Source organism: Plectropomus leopardus, chromosome 19 (genome assembly GCF_026936395.1).
Source record: "Plectropomus leopardus strain MGB_pleo_1.0 chromosome 19, ASM2693639v1, whole genome shotgun sequence".
Taxonomy (NCBI): domain Eukaryota; kingdom Metazoa; phylum Chordata; class Actinopteri; order Perciformes; family Serranidae; genus Plectropomus; species Plectropomus leopardus.
In genome coordinates this window covers 16,446,847-16,471,353 of record NC_142194.1, presented here as the reverse complement: position 1 = coordinate 16,471,353, position 24,507 = coordinate 16,446,847, and the positions used below count along the sequence as shown (strand labels likewise).

The following is a 24,507-nucleotide window of genomic DNA, read 5'->3' as shown; positions in this document are numbered from 1 at the left end:
TCAATATGAATATTTTATGAAAAACAACCATGCACACTTTTATGTTCCAAAAGACAAACATCCAAAGCAAGTGAACCACAATACATATTTACATATAAACACCACTGGTATTTTCAGCATGCCTCTTTAACCACATGAGACCAAGATGAAATCTGCAGCGTGGTTAATACGATCCATAGTAAAGCAGCAGCACTGTGCTTTATACACCATTCATAATTTAGATATCAAACAAAGGCTGATGATTTTATTTACTGTGTGTCTGAGTGTGACCATGCACTGTCCAATCTGACAACTTGATTTTACTTTAAAAAAACAAAAAGTGGGAAATCAATTGTCTTATATATGTAATATGTAATATATATATGTAATAATATGTAATGTTACATTTACTTAAAATTGGGTTATATTTACTTAATTTGGTGAAGTTGTTGCAACTTAAAAATGACAAGTTTAATTAAATACATCTCTAAGTTTTAACAACATCAACAAACCAAGTTTACTGTGCTATATATCTGTATTCTGCTGGTTGCAGACTAGTCAATCATATTGCTGTATTCCTAAACATGTTAAGAAAACAGAACTCGCAGATCTGCTAAAGTCATCATTCGCAAAATCCTCTTTGTTATGAGCAAGTTAAGTCAGACTAAACTGGTTTACTGAAGTTGCCAACACTTAGAAAGAAAAAGCTAATTTTATTTGTCATTTTTAAGTTGCAACAACTTCACAGAATTAAATAAATACAGCTTAAATTTGAGTAAATTTAATAGTTAAATAAATAAAGTAAACACAAACTAAGATTTACAGTTATATTTACTTTCCTTTTTCAAGGCAATCGGTTTGATTATTTTAGGTAAGATCAACTTGTCAGATTTTACAGTGTGCACAGCTCTCCATGAACCAATCTGCTCTGAGACCTCTCTGTTAATTACATCACTCTTCTCCTTCATACAAATTAGGAATTGTGGAGCAAATTTAGGTCAACATCAACGTGTCACCGACAAGAAACTGACACTGTGATATCAGAGCTGACACATTAAACAACAGAACAATATTTTTTTTAAAAAAACAACAAAAAAACTGTTAGCCTTGAATTAAATTAAACAATCTTTCAGTTAATCAGAGCAACACACCTCAGGAGAATTGGGAGCAACACAATGATGAACATCCTGCAGCAGAGCCTGGCACATATTTGTCTTTTAGTTTGCTCCTTCAACACCAAACATGCAAATAACTGACACGAACCATCAACATGGAAGATCCAACTGGCTTATCAGGTTGTGCTGTCTGCCGATAATCCAATGGCAATCAGATCAATAGATACAAAATGTCTTGACAGTATCAAGACCACTTGGAGGTCTTCGGAAGCATTAGGCAGAAAATTATTGCAAGGGAGAGGTATGTGCACCGTGAGATGGATGGTCATAATGATGGATGTCAGCAGTTAATGAAAAATAACAGGCTGAATGTTATGAGAGCAAGTAAAACCTGACATGAGAGTCGAATTGCAGAATAATTCAGCTTTCTCCCTCATTGTATTTTCTTGCACGATTTCAATTTTTCTTGTTGATTGAGATCTGACCTGTTTGAAGCAGCGCAAAGAGCATTTAGACTGACATTAGATCCACAAAAGGGACACAGATCCCTATGAATATGATTATGAAAATTCTCATGCTGTTCAGCTTTGCATTAGGAACTGTTTGTCAAATTTGCATCCGGTCTATTTAGATCCAAGATTAGTGTATTGATCTCTGAGTGTGACCCCCTTTGGGTGTGAGTTATGATCTCATTAGTGACACAAAATAAGTAGGATATGAATCCCTCATAGTCATGCAGAGAATCCTCAGGGCATGCGATGACACGTCTCTTGTCAGGCGGTCTCTCCAGTGTCGGTACGGTGGAATAGGATCAGTTCATTCCTGCAGTGCAGATCCCGGCAGCTCGTTGGTCAGTGTGTGCCAGCGCTCCACCTTCTTGCCCTTGTTCTTCAGACAGTCTATCCAGTGCTGCAGAGTTTCTCCCTGTGAGTGACACCCTAAGGACACACCACCTGGCCAGCGCAGAAGTAAAATGAAAGTCAGTGTGACTCCAGATGAAAGAGAACAAATAAACATAATGAACTTCAGTTGAAGGGGTGTTTTCATGAGTCACACACTCTACAAGTTAACAAAAAAAAGTGTTTAAAATGGGAAAATATAGAAATGTATTTTCAGAATGGCAGTTGGCATTTTGTCTGATATTTCTTTTGATTTATTGGAAGAAGAATAGTTGTAATCACCTTTTTGGTCAATTGAAATTTTTCCAAACCGTTGTTTTATTTCCTACTGTTCTGTTTTTTTAGCAGTCATTACAGTTTTTGTTCTCTTTTTCTCCCAATTGTTTGCGAAATTACGTGCAGACAGAAATACATTTCAGTTCAAAAGAAACCCAGACCAAAGGAGGTGAAAACATGATTTTCCTTATATAGAAGAAGCAAAAAAATCAACTTGAAAATATAATAAAATATGAAGTATTTATACATTAAAAAGTGATGGTATTATCTTGAGGGAAACAATTTATTTATCTTGTTGGAATAAGTTAATTTTCTTTCAGCAGTGACTTTGGTGGGAGCAAGTTATTTATTGTATGCACGCACAATAATTAACTTAATTATCATGTGGCACCAGATAAAAAAATATTACCCAATTACTAACTTTTTGCATCAAATTAATACGGTTTATACATATTTTTTTCGAGTTTCTTTGATTATAACTGTTCCTAATGATACAAATGTGCTATCAAACAGAGCCGAACAGTGTACTGCATTAAAATCAACTTGAGTGATGGGTGGAATAAGTAATTTCTTTCAAATTAGAGTGACTAAGTAATCTTTTTTGAAAAGGATAATGATTGCATCTTTATAACTACAAAGAAGTAGACAAGAGTTCACACTGGAGAGACTTGAGAGAACAAAGAATTCGGAAAGTTTTAAGAGAAAGATGCTGTTATTGGTCTCTTTGTATTTGTTATAAAAACCAAGAGAAAAACACCAGACTTTGACCTTTTCCTAAGAAACGAAAATCTTGAATCTAAAGGATCTCAGACAAAGTGTGGGAAAAGGTTATTCAAATAGAAGAACAGGTGTAAATGTAATTACGCCGAGCAAGTGTAGTATGAAACTCCTTTTTAGCCAAAACTTCACTGACACCCTTTTGGCAACTAAACGTTGCAAATTACACTCAGTGCTGCCCTCAGCAGCAGATAATAAAGAACAGCTTAAAATATCTTTGGTAACATCTGCCATGGGCCCAACATTATTGGACTGCGAATAAAGTATCCAGGCAGCTGATCAGTGATTCAAGAAACACCAGCAGGCAGGAAATTATTAGCTGTCTCTGAATTCACCTATGAAGTCATTGGACTTTCCCAGGTCGTAGTCCCACACTGTGACCTCCAGCGTCTTGGTGGCTAATTCTGAGAAGGTAATTTCATAAAAGAACTCCTGGATGAAAATAAAAGAATGTAAAGGTTAAGCGAATGAGAGCAAAAGTCAGAAGATCAAACTTTAAACATGTTTTCCTTCTTTTATAAACCTCTAAGATACTCACTAATGAGGCAACGGTTAATAATAAGCAAACTGTAATTGGCTGTTTGACAAAACAGCTGCAGAGAGTTTGCATGCAGTGCAGCGCCTCTGAGGACTAAATGAGCTCTCGCTTTACATTCAACCATCACTCCCACACGTATGCACATACACAAACATGGATTTCTACCTCATTAAACTCCGGGTTGAGAGTCTTTTTTATGACCGCTGTTTTGTGCTTGGACTTCTTCTGAACGTCTGGCTTGAGGTACCTGAGAGAGAGGGAACCATCATATATGAGATTATCATTCACAGCTCATAGTGCCGCTTAAGGGAAGAGTGAAGCTTTAGTGGTGACTGGCAAATAGGCAACCAGGGATAACTAAGGTCAGTGAAGTTCATGCATATAGAAAATCCTTATGTTCACTCAGGAATATGTGTCAGTTATGGTTAGATTCAGTGGGTTTCCTGCCATGTCACTTTCATTTACTGACTTTTTTCCCTGATGGGTGATTTAGAAAAAAAGTGTTTCCTTTGAGGCAGGGGCAGAAATAGACAGCTATAGGCCTATTTTTTTTTTTTTTTTTTTTGTGTACTATTTTGAGTGAGTAAACAGTCATTTTATCTTCTTGTTTTAAATATTTAGTTAACTTTGCGGTTGTGGTTGGGCCAAGCTAAGCAATTTGTGAGCAACATTACACTGCAATTGATAAAATAATTATGTTATTATAGGTTAATGTTAAAACAACAAACAAAACAACAACAACAACAACAACAACAACCTTGTTCCCTTAACCCTTTAGAACTGGACCAACATCTGTTTTGTTTTGCTGCATTCACCCTTAACAAGCAAGGGAAATTGTTAGATATCATCCAAAAAAGGGGGAAAAACGATTTCATTATAATTATATATTTAAAATTATGTTACAGCAATGTTTTTAATTTTTTTGCAGTTGTTTTTAAGGGTTAAGCAAGTGCAATTTTCAATTTTCAGATAACTTTTTTTTTCCATTAATTTCTTAATATTTTGGGGGGACATTTCTTTACAGGTCGCTCATTGCCATCTTCCAATGTTTTTAAGGGAATTCAGGCCAATTTTGCCCTGGTTTCAAAGGGTTACTCACTTGTGTAATGCACCCACCGGAGGGGAAACTAGGTGAAACAAATCAAACGCACCCCAGCAGGTGCATGCTGGGTGTGGCTAACATGCTAAATGCTGACAATGTAGTGGTGGATCCAGTGGATCACTGATCCTTCAGTGTGTGTTTTAACATAACAGACATTTTACAGATTATTATTTTTTTCACTTGCTTAAGCTCATTTTTTCTCTTCCTGTTTTTTTCTCTTTTTATTTTATTTTTTAATTATCATTTATTGCTTATTTACTGGTACTTCTGTATTTATTTATTTATTTAAATAATTTCTTGCTATTTTTCTGCATTTGGTTAGAAGTTGTCATTGCCATCTTCAATGTTTTTAAAAGAATTCAAGCCAACGTGTTCAGGTGTCAAAGGGTTACTCACTGGTGGAAAGCATCCCCGGAGGGAAAGCTAGGTGACCCAAATCAAACGCACCCCAACAGGTGCATGCTGGGTGCGGCGAACACGCTAAATGCCTGCAGTCTTGTGGTGGATCCTTCAGCGGATATTTCAACTTTACAGAGATTTGACCTTCAGTCAGATTTGTTTGGACTTGTTTCTGACAATACTGTTCACTGGGACAGAGAAGCTGAGTGGACTGGTCATACTGGGAGCGGAGAGGCCGCGTGAGAGTGAACGAGCGGAAGAGTTAACCCTGGTGCAGATGGATTACCTCGCGGTGACCTACAGAATCAGACAGGTGAGTACAACAACACGCTCACTGTACATAGTAGAATGTCAACGTTGCCAGGCAACGTGTGTGGAGTCGCGTCTGTGTTGGCTGCTTTGGTGATGTTGAATTGCTATTGATCGTTCAGAGGGGACATGATATTTCATTTTCTTATCGTCTTATACTGACCGTTGCACCCGCCGAGGTGTGTTGCTGTTGTTGTGTATTTGTCTCGAGAGTTTTCTTGTTTTCTTGTTGAGAGAGGAGATGACAGCCTCTGTACATGGGGCCGGCTCCACCAGGTGAGCTCCTGGGCGCCCCATAAACAAGCTCTATTTTGATGCTTTTTTAAAATGTGCTTATTTACATTGAAAGTTCAAAGTTTAACCGTTGGAAATTGAAATGAGTACCTCAAAAATTGTTGGTCAGCCTGCATTTCATATAAAGAAAAGTCATAAAAAAAATGTAAATATCATCAATATAGTGTAGAAACGTAATACTTAACAGCTACTATCATTAATATTTATTTCCTAGAGTGAGAAAAAAACAGTTAAATGGATAATTGTCAACAGTGGTGGCTTGTAACTAAGTATATTTACTCTAGTACTGTAGGCTACTTAAGTACTCTACATCTCAGAGGTGAATATTGTTTTTTTCTTACACCACTAAATTGATCTGATAGCTTAAGATACTTTGCAGATTCAGATTATTAATACAAAATATAAATAAACTAATAAATTCTGATATTATAGATTAAACTACCCAGCATACAACACACTTGAAGTTATTCAACAGAATTCAGTGCATCTTCTGAAAATATAATAGAAATAAAATTGTACTGCAAATATGGGCTAACTGAAGATAAGGAGGATGCCCTTGCAGAGTGCATCCAGTTAAGAACAGTGTTTATTGGACACATATCTTGGACCAAATGGATTGAGACCGCATTAATTATTTCCATCTATTTTTGAGCACTGGATACTTACCCACTGCTTTATTTATTAATCTATTTGTACTGCAGTCACTGTACTGTGATGCCCTGAACTGTGTTGCTGACTGAGCTGATGCTGGACAAGGATGGTGATTCAGTGATGTTAGCAATGTTATTCTTCTCGGCCGTCATATATTAATCGTACTGCGGATTGTGGTTTTTGCTTTTGGTTGTTTTGCTTTGTGGTGCAGACACAAGTCTCATGCACTCTTTGCATGAGCATGATTTGTTCTCTCCTAAATCCTATATACTTTCATACGAGGGATGATGATGGTTGATGAATGGATGAGTTTTGTTTTGCCATCTACAGTTGCAACATTTAAAGTTTTTTTTTTTTTGCAGACTGCCACCGCAGGCTGCACGCATTGCGGCATGACAGCTCTTCAAATGTGGAGGCTGGAATTAGTTTAGGAAGTGCTTGATTTTATATGCAGCAGAGTTTTCACTCAGCGGAGCATACATTTTAAATGTCAGTATCTCAGTCGATCACGTTAATTTAAAAGTGCTGTGTTTAACTCTAGAACGGTGGTTTCCAACTGGTCCAGTCACAGGTGTCAAGATTTCTCCTCAGTCATTATTCAAGGTCCACACATTATAAATGGCCACATTTTCAATTTCATTTCACAAAATTTAAACAAAATAAAGCACTTCACAATAAAAGCTTTGTGCCAGAAATTCTGTGCACTTTGTAATGTGATTGTCGTAATGTGTTTTTTCCAAACTTGACACGTTCACAAGTAACTTGTTGTCTATTTAGAATGGTCCTGCGATCCACTTTTTGACCGCAATCCACCAGTTGGGAACCACTGATTCAGAGAAAAACAGTTGATTGTCGCGTCTTATTCCCAGGTCGTCAAATACTGATGGGTTGGTGATGCGGTCCAACTACCAGCCCAAAGCGTCAGTATTTGATGACCTGAAAATGAGACTCAACAAACAACTACTATTTTATTGTGGGAATCCAAAATCGTGATTGAGATTGATGTTTTGTTTTTTTTTTTATAAATGTGCAGACTGACTTAATTAGTGATATTAATGAAGTATAAGAAGGTTGAGTTTTGTTACCTTTGGTCGGAGCCAGGTTAGCTGTTTCCAGTCTTTGAGCTAAGCGAAGCTAACTAGCTGCTGACTGTATGCTGTGCAGATATGGCAGTGGTTTCCATTTTCTCATCTTTTTCTCAGCAGGAAAGTGCATATGCGTATTTCTAGAAATGTCGAACTGTTCCCTCAAAGGTTTAATGTGTTATTCGTGAAACTAACCGTATGTGAGTGTGAGGACTGAACACCAAAACAGCACAGATTGAAAAAGCTCAGCAGTCCTTCACGAGGTGTCATTAAATTCTCAGGATATTTTTAAGCCAGCTGGAAGGAGCATGCTGAAATCTCTATTCACATTTGCTTTCCACCCACCACCCACAGCTCGGAGAGCGTATGTTCCCACACGCTCTCAGACACAACAAAGCATCTGGGAAAAAGCTTGCGCCAAAGGGCAAAGATGCGAGCACGCATCCAAAGTGAAACAAGGTGCATGATGTATTACTGTGGATGTGTGAGGGATGTGAGCGTAGGTTCGGTGGATTTAAAGGAGGAAGAATTTAAGGCATGACGAGAAAAGAGAGGTGAGATTGGTGTGTGCTGAAGTGAGGAGAGCGTGGTGGCATCCTCAGATTTATGTGCATGTGTGTGCTGAGAGTTTTTTTTTAGTAATTTACTCATTCCAGAAACAACCTTAAAGCCTGAGCCAACACTCAGGAAGAGCACCAAGGAGAAGAGGAGATTTTCAAGCCCATTTGTCCAGTTTCTGTCAGGCTGCATCATTCAGCCCAGGGACCTCCCTGCCCTCTCTGCCCCCCACCCAACACACACACACACACACACACACACATAGTGACACACGTGCTATTGCTTTTCTTTCATCAGTGAGTGATGAAACTCTAACGGACCCCTATGACACCAGCAATAGCACTCTCCTCTGTGATACAGTTCACCCATAACACTACATCATGTCACTGCCTTTCTATTTTGAAGGCTGTCAATACACACGCACACACACTGTCACCATTATCTTGGTGAGTGAGTGATATATTTTACAGTTGCTTCCACATGTGTGAAAGCTGCCTTCATTTGTCATCATTACCTTGTGCAGCGTTAACTCGAGCCATCTATCACTCACGAGTGGTGACAAAAGGTGATTCATGGGGTCACTATGAGCCAATGGCCAGTTAAGACCAAACACAGGTAATAAGGTGCAGAGGCAGCTTGGTGCTGGATAAGTCATGTGGAAATTGTTCTGAAATGTCAATCTATCAGTCTAAGTATTCATTATTTAATCGCTCAGGTTCCTCCATCTCATTTATCAAACACGCCATGGCGCTCAGTTAGGGGTTTGATGCCATCCTTACGTTTTAACGTAGGGGTCTGAGTAGCCGTTGACATCCATGGCTGCCAGGTGGGCACAACGTTTGACGCCCACGCACAGCCCACCACGAGCCCTCTCTTTGGCCTCGCCCTTTACATCGCCATCGCTGGAGGGGGGGAGGTACTGCAGGCAGAGCAGCAAACGGCCTCTCTCCTCTAGACTTCTCTGCTGCTCAGTTTCCCACTGAAGAGAGAATAAAAAATAGAAAAAAATCAGTCAGAAATAGAAATGAATGGTAGGAAAATTTTTGTGTGTCCCAAATAATTACTGTTACTAGTATCATCACAATATTTTATATTTAAAAACAAAAATTCAATTAAAAATACCTTCTTTTTTTTTTTTTTGCAAAAACATTAAAATAATAAAATACCTTATTTAAACATATGAAAACCATAGTGAATGCGCATTAACATTAAAGATAGCCTGTATTTGAAATGCTTGTTCATGGTATGAGGGACCAGCGGCATCACTGGGTTTGCCCACAGACTGTATCAAATGATAGATGTAGCTACCATGGCGTCACCAATTGGTTTGTGGACTGTCATTTTGAAGCCTTTAGTTCAGCAAACTTTCAACTTTTTTTTATGTGTGTGATTTTGTGATCATTCTGTATCTCTTCCCTTAATTACGAGGTTTTTGCAAGTCTGTAAATGCGACACAAGCAAACTTTTCATGACTATTGATTTTTTTCCCCTCTGCAGCAGTTTGTAGATTTTGAGCCATGGGATGGATTATCAAGGAACAATGTATTCGATTTTCACATTCAATGCTTCCTTTCAATCAGTTTATAGTCAGATGATCGGAGCTGATCAGATTAGATGGATGGATAAGAGGAGCAGCTGCTGCAGAGGCGAGTGACACCAAACTTAGTTCTGCTTCGACACAGTCCTGGATCCAAGTGTGTGCACGTTACATGGGATTGCAGACTGTTTCTTCTAAAGTAGGTTGTAAAAATGATAGACAATACTAAAACTATATGAATTAATGAACGGTCAAGTTTCACTTGGCGCCATACTGCTCCATCTGTGCCAAGAGTACACTCTGCTGCTTGGTGTGATGGAGAGAGAGACGAAGCTTTACAACTAGAAAATCTATATGTAGTGGTGGATGCTGATGTTGTGGTGCTGTGCCACAAATAAATAAAGGTGTGTGAAAACCCTGGTATAACTTTGAGCTTTAATAAAATATAAACTAGTGAGTTGTATAAAAATACATCGCTGTACAGTTGCCATGAATGTTGAAATAAGCTGTAAAGAGCAAAACCATTTTTTGTAGCAGACTGTAGACATGTTTATTTCTGCATTTAAATTGGGCATTTTACAATGGAAATTTACTGGTGCCAGCCTCAAGTGGCCATTTGAGGAACTGCAGATGTTGGTGCTTCTGCCTTGGCTTAATTTTTCAGCCACAGGGATTTTAGCTTGGGTTTGCCTGCGGCTCAGTCAGCAAGCCTAAAGCAAATAAAACTGACGTTTCATGCTGCACCTTTGTGTCTGTGTCTGGGAGAGTGTTGCTAACTTTGATCAATGCTGGGCAGTACTAACTGTGAGTTTTTCAAAGTATGGTAATTCAACAAATCTTTATGATAATTAAAATTTGAAACAGTAATACGAACTGTAGGGAATTTGTAACTGTTTATCGTGAAATAGGCATCAGAATAAAAGCTGTATCTGTAGTTTCTAGATTGGTGCCTTAAAGTTAAAAGGAAGCCTCATATTGAAAATAATCTTGTGCCATGACCTGATGTGCATTTGATTTGTTCTATTTTTATATCACAAGTGGATTTATGACTGTGTGTAATGTAAAAGGGGTTGTGTGTGGCGATGAACCCTCACAGAGTTATCATCTGACTTTGCAGTTTCTCTTGACTGTACGTTTTTCTACCTTCCAGCTTCTTGTTTTTGTTTTACAGCCCACGTTTACAGGTTTAGCTCACTCTCACTGGCCTCATCAACATCGTTTTTTAGCTATAGCAGCTGCTGTATTTTTTTATGTGAAAAAACTCAGATGAATTCTTGGCACACTACCTACTCAACACCAAACAGCAGCAGACAGGAAAAGTGAACGACTTGCTGGTGAAGATGGTGGAGCTTTTAGCAGCTATAGAGGGTCCCATGAGATTTTCACTCCTGTCTCATCCCACCCCCACAAAAAAAGAATGACTGCTTTCTCATCCAGACTCTGCAATTATTCATATTAGAACTGCATATTTCTATATAAAAATCAACCCATTGTTATAATGATTACTGTCCTGCTCACTCCTGTTGACTGTTTTTCCTCTCCCATCATAGTCACGTGATGAAGACTGAAATTGACTATACAATGTGATATACAATTGGCATTGTGCAGTAATCCCGCAGGAATCCCATGACCCACAGGACTCCTGAAAAATGTCATCATTTACTAAAGAGTCGGGTGTTTCCCTCAGGAGATCGAGTCAAACACGACTTCAAATGAATGCAAATGTTGCTGTGTGTTTGTTAGATGTGTAAATAAGCCACAGCTGTTTGAATACATGCTCGAAATATCAACTTAATAAGGTGACAACATGTCAGCGTTGTGTTAACCCAGGCCAAGAAATCAATTGGAGCAGGTTAAAAGCTGCAGTGAAAACAAACCGCGGCAGTACAGTGCAGATCCTCCCGCATCAGCACAGCAGAAAACAAAGCAAACTTATGCAACCTTTGCTGAACAGCGGCTGCTTTTGCTACAGGTGACGGGATAAATGCTAGAACACAGTGTAACAGTACGAGACGTCTGTGGGGGCCTAAAACACGTCGCCAGCAGATGCCCACCACATCTTTCTTACTCAATCACACTGAACCCATCTGTTGCTGCCAAATTTTAGACCGAAAGCAAATCATACACTCAAGGTTATATTTCTGCTCTATTTTGTCTCTTTGTTATGGCTGGAGCTGCAAAACCCCTGAATGCATTGAGCACACTCTTAGAATTACTATAACCATTATGGTTCTTCAGCTTGTCCCCTTAGGAGAACCTTTTTGGGCCTTTGTAAAGGTTACACCTGGAACCTTTTCAGTGGGTTCCATCTAGAACCCAACATAAAGAACCTATATATATATATATATATATATATATATATATATATATGGCATGAAATTCTGATAAAGATATCAACTATGACAGAACACAAGTAAAATGAATTGATTATGGATTCCATTACATTTAAAAATACCACTTAAAACATGAATATTAGAGGGTTAGAATCTTTTACACTCATGTGTTAAGCAATCCTTGAAGAACTCTTCTTCCAAAAAGGGTTCTTTCACTGAAAAGGGTTCTTAATGGAACCCCAAAAAATGCTTGGAAGAAAGCTTTCTTCAAAAACAGAGTTCTTCACGAGCAAAAAATTCTGGGTAGTACCTCACCCCTTTGGGAAGAACCCTTTTGGAACCCATATTTAGTACAGGGAGCGAGTTTTATCGTTTATGAATCCAACCATTTCCTTGTAAGAAGAAAAACGCGTCTTTTATTTTATGAAAACCTACAGAGCTTTAAAATGTACTTTGTGTCCTTCGCTGTGATGGAGTTAATCACTCTTTTTTTCTCAGAAGCAAACACACCTAAAGAGCTCAGTGACTTTCATCTATCATTCGAGTTCATCTCTCACAGCTCAGAGACAAAGTCAACCATCACTATCGCTGAGAACAAGTGATAAACAGGAGTGCAGTCAGTCGGTCTGATGGCAACCTGTCTCGAACAGACTGAAGCACCGCCTTAAAGACATATTAGTCCAGTTTGTCGCTCCTGGCTCGATTATTTTCCACGGACAACATCAAACTGTTTGACAACAAGCGGAACAACAGAGTAGATTTAAAGTGACAGATGAAAGAAAGTGAGGGAGCAACAACAGAGGATGAAGACGAGGTTTTCACAGGACCGTGACTCACCCTCATGGCCAACAGCACCAATACACGTTATGTTATTTATAGGAAAAACGAGCTATTTGTCTTCACTGCAGGTACATTTCTTTTATATCTCAGCACAGAAAATGAAAAAAGCGCGCTGTTTTATTGCCTATAATGTCATTTTAATGTAAAACAGGCCCCCATCACTAAATGTCTTTCTTCTCCTTTATCTCTCTCCATCTCTCATTAAGTCTTATCTGCAGGCGTGAGGTGGACACAGCCAGGACGATCAATATGCCACACGCCCCGCACTCCTCCATGCTCCTCCCTCCCTTTCTGTAATTGTCTCAACCACTTACCCCTTTCCTTTATAAACTACATCTCTCTTTCCTATTTTTCCTCCTCTCCTTGTCTGTATTTTTTTCTCTTGGAATCATCATTACTGCCAACAGCCAGTTCGCCATCTGCCGTGACTGAGCAGGAGACTCGCAATTAGTGAGGATAATTTGCACCAGGTATCTGGTAATAGAACAGCTCAGACCTTCACAGATCGATAGAGAGCAACTCATTAGGGAGGTGAAAATAAACAGGCATCAATGTGGAGCCAGCCACACGCGGCTACAAACACACAGTGACAGACGAAACGGGAAAGAGATAAATTTGTGGGTGGGTTTGCGAGGCGAGAGAACTGGCAGGACGATCATATTAAACAACCTTGAATGTAGCCAGAAACACAGAAGCAGCTGTTTCACTCCAGTTATACTAATGAAGTTAAGGGACGACTGACTTTTTGGACGGGCCCCTTCTTTGATTTACCCAATATGTGTTAAAAGGCTCTAAATTCATCTGTGTGTCTAAAAACAACTAAGACATTAAGAACTTCTAACAGCTCTCACATCGGTTTATTAATTAAAGAACCAGACTAGCATCCTTTCTGTTACGAGAAATAACTTGTGAAAGAATGAGTATATCAATGAGTATATATAGGCAATTAAAAACACACTTTACTCAGTTCAGTTCACTCGGGGTTTTGCTGCTGCAGCCTTTTTGGCCCAGTGTGACCAGCAGCCTGCAATAGCTAATGTTGTGTTCCATGTTCAATACATTTGACGGCCGATCAATTGCCCCATAGTCACCCTCAAGCCAAATTGCATTCTCACAGTTGGCTGTTTGTTAGATTTAACAAGGTTGATTGACCCCAACCCCCCGTCTCATGTCTACCTTGCTTTTTGATTCAGTGACTCACTTCCATTTGTTTCTCTGGCCTTATTTTGGATTTGAGTGGTTATGCTGGCTGACTGCCATGGTCTGAGACATGGTAATTTTGAACTGTCCATGAGAATGAACACCTAAGAGTCTATCAGTTATTGATTAAAAGGTCTTATTTTGTTGTTTTCTCTATTTAGAATAATAACTTTTATCTGACTCTTTCATTACTCCCCTGACTGTTGTCTGTTGTCTGTCTTCACTTGGGTCAAAATGCTCATCGTAATGCACAGATTTGATTGGCTGAGAAGCATCATGTGAGATGATGTAACACGTGCAATTGGTCTGCAAGATTCATGGTCGCTAAATCAACACAACAATGCGGTGCTGGCTGAAACAGAAATGCTCTATCGAAACGATGATAATGATTCTCACTAATGTATTGGTTAGAGTTCTGGGTCCAGATAGGACAACGTGTGGATCCAGACCTGAGGCTGGAGAGGGATGGCAGGTTAATGAGGACGACATGGTCATTTTGCTAAGAAGGGAGCCCCCACTCTGCTCTCGCTATTGTGGCACACTTTAAAGGGATAGGGTAGGGATTCAGTAGTATAAATATGAACAGTTATCATACAGTTTACATTTACTTATTGATGCTATTTCAAAAAACAGCGGGATTGAGAATCTCCCCTTAACTTGTGCTAATTTCAAAAGGTAAACTTTTAACCCACCTGCATAAAAAAAGTTTAATAATAAACATTTGATCAACCATTCCTTATAATAATAATAATAATAATAATAATAATAATAATAATGATAATAATTCTGTAATACTGTAATACCATGACACGTGGATATTTTTTGAGATGATTATCCATTGCACGCTGGGCAATTTGAAGAAAATGTAAATATCTTGGTATTTTTTGACCAGACACCTCAATATTAATACTGTGACGATACTGTGTTTGTGCTTTTACAAAATATTTACACAATGAGATTTTTTATAATCATCAGTAATGTGGCTATAATGACAAAGTGGCTAAAGGCAATTAATAGAAGTCTGGTGAGTTCAGAAAATGACGTCACTTTGCTGTAATGCAGCTTTTAAAACCAGTACAGCAAAGTGTTGTAAAGACAACAGTTACAATACTACCTTATCCGAAACCTAAGACAATATCTAGCCTTGGTGTAATGTTAATATATTGCCCAGCCCAACTTTAGATAGATACTACTGTCTATTATCCTACACTATTTTTTTGTATTGTCTTGTAATTGTCACTTTTTGACAATAAAAGATACAATACTCTCACTGTAATGTCAACTGTAGTTTTAGTTTTTTGCATGTGTTTTTCCCTTTTTCAAAACAGGCAGCCACCAGTTTTCATTCATTTCCACATAATCCAGAAATCAAACTTATCGACTCTAACCACAGATTGATGTACAGCAGTTAATTACCTCACAACAATGAATAATGCCGGCTTAATGGATTGCATGAATCAAGTCAGTCTGCACATTGATTTTCATGTCTTAGAGGGATTAATGCAAACCATTAGATATCTGGAGGTGTAGAAAAATACAAATGATGGCTGTGATGTTACGTTCAATTTGTGGCCTATGCTTTAACATAAATGGCTCTCATTTTAACCTGCAAGACTTGGTAAAATTAACCCTTTGAAACCAAAGCAAAGTGGTTTGATTTCTTTCACAAAAACACGGGGAAAAGACATGGCTCAAAAATTAGGAAAAATATTAGTGAAAAAAAGTTTAAAAAGTTATCTGAAACCAAGTAAAAATAAAAATAAAGTGAAAAAAAAAACCAATCAAAAAAAAACCCAAAAACAAAACCCAAATCAAACAAAACAACAAATGATCTTAAAAAAAGTACAGAAAATAATGATTATTTTTTATATATATTTATATTCATTTTTGTGACATAATTTTAAATACAAAATTATTATAGTCATAAATATATTTGTCTGGATATTATTATATTTCCAGATTGTTTTGGATCATTTTCTTATCCTCTCCTCTTTTTTTAAAAACTATTTTTTGGTAGATATTTTATCATCTTTTACTAAGGTCTTGCCATTTTATTATATAGTTTTTGCCAAGTTGGTCATTGTCTTTTTATCCCATGTCTCAGAAAGACATCAAACCAATCTGCTCAGATTTTAAACGCTGCATAAGAAAACGGATGTAAATCCAGATTTAGGAGGGTTAAACAAATCAAACGAGAGCTGAGTGAAAGTGATTGTTTTAAATACTCTTCTGATAATTTGATTTACTGTTTAATTTTTTAAAACCTAAATCTAGAACTAGTAAATGTTAGATATTTCTGTTTGACAAATAATCAATCAGTGATCAACTGCTGCCAATTACCTTTGATAATTGACCGATTAATATTTGTTTCAGCACTTGTTAGACTTGAACACTAACACATAATGTTCCTAGGCACTAGAATTAAACCTGAAAGCAACCGTTGAATACTGACAGGTTTATTCTCATACTTGTAGGATAATGCTTGTAGTCATATAGTCTCATACTGGGTGAACAAAACTCGCTGCAGTCCTTGTAGACAGGATAAAAAATGGACTATGAGGACAGACAGACTTAAGAAAGGGGTCATGTGGTTACCTCTCTCAGGTAGCAGGAGATTCCTCTCAGGGCTGTGCTCATCGCAGTCGGTGAAGGCAGCTGGAGGCAAGAAGAAGAGACAGAGATAAATAATAAAGGGACGTGACTGACAGAAACGCTGTACAAGCAGGTTAGAGGAGCATAGGAAGGAAGGAAAGGATAGGCGCATCGAGTCGAGGGTGAAGCCACTTTGAAAAATTACAGGCCTGACAAAGCGTCGCAGGATGACAGAAGAGCTTTAGTGTTTGATCGCAGAGTGGTCACCGGCCCCAGAGGGCCAATCTAATACCAACAGCCCTTTCCAACTCATGAAGAACAAAAACCCAGCATCCTCCCAATCCTTCTCACGCACATGCCCCCTGCTCTCCCCCACTTTTATTTTTTAATCCATTTGTTTCTCATCTCTCTCACTTGCTCTCTCTATTGACTCTGCCCCCCCCCCCTTTCTCCGCTCCCTTTATTCTTTCAATCTCTATGTACCCTTTTGCAACGCGTGACCCGTCTGACATTTAGCCTGCACAAAAAGCTGTTTGTGAGCTGTCAGAATAGATGTCATACTCTGTGCTCTGTTTACCCAATACTTGTTATTCTCAGTAGGCCAGTATTACCAGCTCATATTGGCTTAAGCGTTCAATATGTAATGCCACTAGGGGTCTCAATCGAAACATTAACAAAATTCGGAGCAATGCCGTCACTGCAGTCAGTTTCTCCTGGTGAGGATTCCTTCAGTGTTCATTGTTTTGGAGGCTCATTATCTGTTGAGGTCTCTTCCTCTCCAAAACAAATGGAGCAGGTGGTTTAAACTAGTACACACACTCTGAATAAAGCAGTTCCAGGTTAAAAAATCTGTTACGTAGTTTGGCATAGCAAGGATCGCAAAAGTGTGCCTTAGAAATGTGGTTTAAAAACTGGATAAAAAATCAAAATTCAAAAATTGAATTACAGATTTCTTTGGGTTTGAACATCGTTGGAAATATTTGGGATGATTTAAATACTCTCAACTCAACCAAATATAAACCTTTGGTCCAGTCATTTTTTAGATATTTTGATGCGGAAAAGTTACATATTGTAACCTTGAAGCAAAATTAAGTATGTGGACATGAGGAAAAACGCAATGTGTGCACACTTGCCCTATGTTATGCAAGTTTAATGGGGAAAACTGTTGTTCAATATCTGTGGTGTGATCTTTATTACACATTGACATAATCCTTAGTGTCATGCTATGTCGCCATTGAACCTTGCTACCATCTACTGGATTTCCAGATTTATGGCGTTTTTTCCGCCAAAGCCAAATGCCCATCTCGAAATGCTAATGTAACGTGTAGCAACCCTGCAATTCAGATCTGCTCCAAAACTGAATGGGTTCTTCCTTGGTCCAAGCTTAACCTTTCCACCAAATTTCATAAAAATTGGACCATTAGGTTTTCCATAATCCATCTGACAAACAAACAGAATGAACCGAAAACATGACCTCCTTGGCAGAGGTAATTATTTTCCAGTTTGATTTGGAAGATCTTGACTGGACAGAGCCCTGACCCCAACATCATCCAACTCCTTTTGGATGAGTCTCAATGGTGACTGCGAGCCAGGCCTTTTAGCTCCACAATAGTGGCTGACCTCACTGGCGTTTTTGTGGCTGAATGTGAGCAAATCCCAGCAGCCAGGTTTTAAAATCTGGTTTTACAGGAATGGTAGCAGTAGATTAATGCGCATAGTTTTGTGGTTGCTAAGTGACAACCACAGAACATAATATCTGGATGTTTTTCTGGAGTGATGACGGAGTGCCTGCATACTTTAATTGAGTGTCCACATATTTTTGGCCATGCAATGTAACTGCATAGAAGCAATAAACATGTTTCCAGAAATGTGGAACTATTCCTCTCAAACTTTTGGGGGTGTGGGGGTAGTTTTTATTTAGATTGATTACAGTGAGGTTGATAAGATGATTTTATTTTCTGCTTTCTGCTTAGAAGTGATACATTTATTTGTATCAGTAGCAGATGGTGGGGAGGGCTCCACAAACTTCCCATTCTTTTAAACTTGTGTGTTTCCCGTCTTTATCAGTCTCTGACTCCTTTCTAAATTTGTATGTTTTAATGGGTCCGTGAACACAGCTTAGGCGGAAGTCTTCATGAGTTCTTTTTTTCCTCAGCAGCAGTTTGTAGGGTTTGAGTCTGGCAACAGATGTTTTGATGGTGGAGGGCTGCTATAAACAAATGAATACATGGGAAACCCTGCAGTGCAATGATAGTCTCTAAATTTAAGACATAAAAATATATGTGTCTGGAAGGACCTGCACCCTGGAAGTTAAACATCCCTTTATTGCGCTGTGTTCTGGTACTTTTTTGAGAGCTGTACTTTATGTCTGCAAGGTAGAGTGGAGGCTGAGTGTGTTCACATTGCAGCATAAGATGAACCGTAAAGGTGAAATATGAAGTGAAGTGTGAAGATGCTCACTGCTTGGAAAATTCAGTTTCACTCCTCTTGAGCTAACACGGTAAATTTAAGTTGAAAGTTTTGGTTATGTCTGAAATGAACTTATTGTGTATGCTGACGATGTGGCTGAGGGCTATATGCTAGCAGAGTTTGCTGTATTCTGTGAGACTTTTTATTTACCAACTCATTCAGTAAATTTGTGTATTTATTCGTAGTTCTCACAGCATGATTAATGGCACGTGTGACGGCATGTTAAGAAAATGAACGTAAATGAAAAACGCCTTGCGTTCCTGATTGAACTGGAGGTGTCAGCAAAAGATGGATGTTGCACATTTCTGATCAGTCATTAGTGTAGATGGCATGCGTTAGCTTGTCTAATATATTATGTAAATGTCCCTGTCAACCTGAACCTCCTGCTGACGCCTGTTAAAAATCTCAAACTTTATATGGAAATAAAGGTGTGAATCGTGGAATTTTTGTAATAAACTGCCAGATCTGGTTTGACTGTCATAATTCTGCATCTGTAACCCTAGATTACATTTTTTTTTTAAGTTCAGTGTTATTGTCATTTTTAAGAATGAAGTATATTGTTTGGCTGCATAATGCCTGCCTCAGTTTATGTATTTCTGGAAAACGACTAAACACACTTGAGGGATCCTTGCTATAAACATTTATGACTGTGTTTATGTAGCATGAAAACTGGCCTATTTTCTTTTTCTTTGTTTGGCTCTAACAGTGCTGCAGTGATTGTACAGACACTTTTGGTGTTCTGTATTTATGAGACCCAGGTGGTTGGTCGTCATCGGTCCACTAAATATCGACATTTTAACGCCTCCCCGCTAGCCTGTAAACAATTTCCTGCCCTCTCTGTTTCCCTCATTTCCACCCTCCTCTGTTTTCTACTTTAAAAGATGAGGTTGTGAGTCAGACAGGAAGCATTAATATATTGAATTTTACTGTACCCTCAAGTCATTTATCTCTGTCACACACTTTAATACCCTCTTTCCTTTTAGTCTTTCTTTCCTATCCTCCCTTTTAATTCTTTCTGCCCCCCATCCCTTCTTCTCACAGGAGGTGGATGCTCCAGACAGATGTTAAAGTGTTTGGTCTGGTCAGGCTTCACGCGACGCAGGGCCACCCGCGACTCCCCAATGAACTCATTATGTGTCAGCTTGTCTTCATCGCACACGGACACCCTGGGAGTGAGAGACAGAGCGGGGAGGGGGAGAAGCAAGAGACAAAGATGGGAAGAAAGTGAAACATAAAGAAAGCTGATTGATGAGGCAGAAACAGAGTGAAACATAGACGTCTCTAAGTGTGAGCAACAGTGATGGAGTTACTTAAACAACATTGCATATTATGACTCATTTAATTATTCCTAATATTGTGGAAACATTAAAATGAGAGAGGAAACTGTTGACACAGATCTGACCTGAATTAAAGACAAACCTACCTGTAGATCCAGCAGCTGTACATGCACACTGTACAAGTAATTACCGTTTTCTCCGCTGTGAGAATTTAAATAGTGTGAAAGTTCATCATGTGAGGTTAAGCCAATCCATTTTTATGGTGCTGGCAAACGTTAACACCATTACGCCATGATGACACCTGAAATGCATAACTGGGTGGGAGCAGCAGAGAGGAGTGAAGGAGATGGAGGCTGTGAGCGTATGTCAAATCAAAAAGCTGCCGAGCGAGGGATGGAGTGATGTGGGTGAGAGGAGGAGATAAAAATGAAAAAAATGTATTTAAATCTGTGTGTTTGTGTGTGTGTGCGTGCGTGCATGTGTGTGTGTTAGAGCTCATTTATGCATGCAGTTGTGCATGTTTGTACTGTAGGCAGAAGTGGAAAATCAGTATGCTACTACATGCTAGACATCCAATGTGATTGCCACTTTCTAAGCTTTATGTAAATGTGAATGAAAGACAAGAGGAAAACTAAGAATGCAATCTGTCAGAGAAGTCATCTTTGCTCTCGGTTTTATTCATCTTCTGACTGAATTCATGACCACAGGAATGAAACATCGCAGCCAACTGCTGCCTTCAGGTTCCGGTAATAAAACACGGTAATGCAGAAATGAAGAAGGCGCAAGAGGCCAGTTGCCCGGGGACACCAGATATGTGTCGGTATCCCCAGAGTCTAGTAGCTTATGAGCCCCTCAGAATGGAACGGCAGCAAAAATAAAAAAAGGAAAGAATTAAAATGGAAGACAGAAAAAGACTGGTGAAAGGCAAAAAGGAATAAAGAGAGATGAATTCAGTCAGAGCCGAGAGGTGAAAGATGGTCTGCTAGATGTATGAGTGAAGGATGGCCGTGATTAAAAGGACTTGAGGATGGAGAGTGGCGAGTGAGCGTTAACGCAGTCATTATAATGTGAGACGGATGTACAGTTATAACAGTTACACAGCAGGCGGTAACATACACATTTTCATTGTGAGTGTGACAGCTCACATTTTGTAATAGATCAAGAAGATTTCATCATGCTGTTAAAGCGGGGTGATTAATCTAATCAGCACAAGCTGTCACCAATTAAATGTCCATGTCAGACATGTAACTAAAGATGTTCACTGATACTGTTTGACACGGTATAATTCAAAGGCTATTTAAAGTGTCACAGCAAATAAATATATATCAGCTCGTCTAGGAGCTCATTTCTGTAGTGAAAGCATAAATAAATAGACATAATAAAATTAGACTTGGGCTGTGATATTTCATATCCTCGTAAATTTTCACTGGAGTTTACAGTATATGACCGTATATAATGGTATTTGACACTGTAAGTATGCAGCGCTAACAACCCCCCGCCCCTATGCTGAGTGCCCTACCTACTCTCATGTTTTCAGACTAATAAACACACAATAGAAACCCACAAAATGTAAGAAAAGTAAAAAATTCATACATATTTTCCTCATTAAACAGACAAATACAACTGTAAACCTTTTGAATTCATCTTTCACTTTGTCACAGAAGACTGACAAGGCTTAAATGCCATAATGCATCATAAAAAATACCTCATTCAAATGCGACACAAACAAAATAAAACCTACCCAAAGCGTCTTGGCTACTGTTGTTAGTAATCTAGGTAACAGTCACCAGCTCCGGTTTGGTTGAAATAAATCCTTAATTCACAGAGTTAGATATAAAAACATGCTGTTATTCCTCACATTCTCTCTCTCTGTTGTTGCTGGCCACTGGCTGTTTACAGTCCTGTAACTTATCCCTCCACCACTACGTGTCACCATTTCTTTCAGCTCAGCTGTCTGTTTTACCAGTAGAGACCGAAGACTGAGCTGTGGTGGTGCATGCTGTGCACCGCATGCAATGAGTTTGATAGACAGAGGAGCCTGTACTTATGACGGTTTTGGAAAACATACCTAAAGGAATTCTAAATTCCCTGATATACTGTAATATTGTGTTACTGCACCACGTCATGGTGAGTCAAAGTTAAGTCTCGCTATGAGTGGATTGGGTATTGTAAAATTAAAGGAATATGTCATCAGCGAACATTTTGTTGATGCGTTCAGTATCAGCATTTTCACAACTTGCCAGGTAGCCTGTGTTAATTAGTAACAATGGCTTGTTTCCCTTTATTGTTTCAAATTAGTTCTATATTTATATTTCTCAGAGACAGGGCTTTAGTTAGTAGGACAAAATATTGATTTGCCATGATTTTATAGCACTACATTGTCTTCATTTTTAATCATAGCTAACTCTGAAAGTGTACTTTTGCACTGGTGTAAGATCTTTCAAGGGATTTGCTGCAGTTTGCTGCAGCTGCTGGTTTGCAGCTAGAGGCAGAAACAGTAATAGTGCTGCATTTTTTTCCAGTAATGAAAAAGGTGGTATAAAAAAAATCAGTGTGACCCTTTTTCAAACAGTAGCATATCTTGTGGTTACATTGCGTTCTGGTTGAATGAAGCCACTGTCAGTGGGGAAATTGGAAAACCTCCCCTTTCTGTGATAAATTTCTCCCTATATGGGAAGTGTTGAAATTCAGTGAAAAAATGAAAGTTTGGGAGGAAGCTCTTTTATTCAAACTTATAGATAGATACAGTGGACACTTAAGGCTTTTACTCACTGGGGACGTGACGAATAAACAACACAAAATGCGAAATACCCACCTGTGAATATTTTACTTCAAAACTATTCATGCTGGAGGTGATGTGACTTTGTGACAGTTGCAACACTTGTTTAATTAAAAGTTTTAACGTGATTAGATTTGGCAATATTACAAGCCGTATCCTATCGACCAGCATCTGTCTGTCTGTCATAAGTTGTTGTATAGCCGAAGCTACTGTGAGGCATTTTATTGAGTTTCATTTTAGCAAAGTTTAAGTTCTGTCTGGTCAATAGTTGACCAGCAGTGTATATGCCTAGGGCTTTTATTGTAAAAAGGTAAGAGTGGAATGAGTGGATCTGGTTTAGCTGCCATATTCAAGGTTGAAAGGAGTAATGAATACTGCAGTCTTGGTTCGAACTACAGTATGTAGCCTTTGTGTAGTTCTTTTGTTATCCTCATAAGCATAAACACTTTCCTGCATCTGTGTCACGTTTCACCTCTGCTCTGCCCCTTTAGGAGACTAGTGACAAGCGAGTCTATTAGTTACAATGAAGAAAGTGAACGTAAGTGCAGATTATGATCTGATTCTCCAACTCCAAAGTCACTGAAGTAAATATTGGATCCATTTTTCACTAGTGACTGTGTACTGTATCTGATGCTACATTGTTTTGAGTCTACTTTATCCATCTACACAACCTTCACAACGATCCAAGCAAGGTGGGGGGATGCACGGGGGAGGGGGGCAACTACACAAACTTAGGCAACAAGAAGTGTATGACAGTACTCATGACAAAAATAAAATTAAATGTATATATCAGGATTTCCCAAACATTCATTTATTTGCGGCAGGCTGGCACAATCAAAAACATCTGCCACCATAGATTTTTAGTCTTTAAAACTAGACTGTTTATAAGAAGCTTTATAGGAATATATAGGGATATATCAGATATGTATTGCACCACATTCTCGGAGCGCAGAGCATACTCTGATCACAGACGTCAGACGCATTTAAAATTTGCGTTCACTCACAGAGGCTGCTCCCCTCATTCACACAACACGTTTACATGATGTTAGAAAAGGCAAACTATTGTCATATGAAGTTGAGTTTCTTGAAGTCTGACTAACACTCGATTTTCTCGTTCATGTATACACCTCAATCGGACCTGGACTGGCCCAGGCGTTCCCTGCATCCCCCAAAGTCCCTGCGCCAGCCTTTGACCCAGAAGTCAAACAACATAAATTTGTAGAAGAAATTTGAGAAAAACAAAAGAAAAAGAAGAATGGAAGGGTAGAGTGTGTACAAAAAGTACAGTGCCAGAAAGTTACCCATGTTGTCACCGTTCAACATGCAACCTGTTTGCGGCTTGCAGCCTTGTTTGGTGTGTGATGTAATAGGTCAACTGGAAGAAGGTCCAACTGGCTGAAAGGGGGCGTATTGTGACCTACTGTGACGGAGATGGACATAGTTCCTTCAATAAATCAATTCTCCCTCATTGCTTGTATTCTGGGACAAGGACAGTAGT

The 24,507-nt window shown here is 38.8% G+C and overlaps 1 protein-coding gene across 1 annotated transcript in view; it reads right to left on the bottom strand.

The window, feature by feature from the left end:
- The window catches only part of LOC121959217 (double C2-like domain-containing protein alpha), a 36,732-nt gene continuing 12,225 nt past the window's right edge, over positions 1-24,507 (bottom strand). Inside the window, exons 6-11 of the mRNA XM_042508441.2 lie at positions 19,993-20,119; positions 16,488-16,547; positions 8,762-8,961; positions 3,750-3,831; positions 3,382-3,478; positions 1-2,047 (exon numbers count right to left, since the gene is read on the bottom strand). Of these exons, the coding sequence (XP_042364375.2) occupies positions 1,911-2,047; positions 3,382-3,478; positions 3,750-3,831; positions 8,762-8,961; positions 16,488-16,547; positions 19,993-20,119 (703 nt within the window). The 3' untranslated portion in view covers positions 1-1,910. The remainder of the gene's footprint in view (positions 2,048-3,381; positions 3,479-3,749; positions 3,832-8,761; positions 8,962-16,487; positions 16,548-19,992; positions 20,120-24,507) is intronic.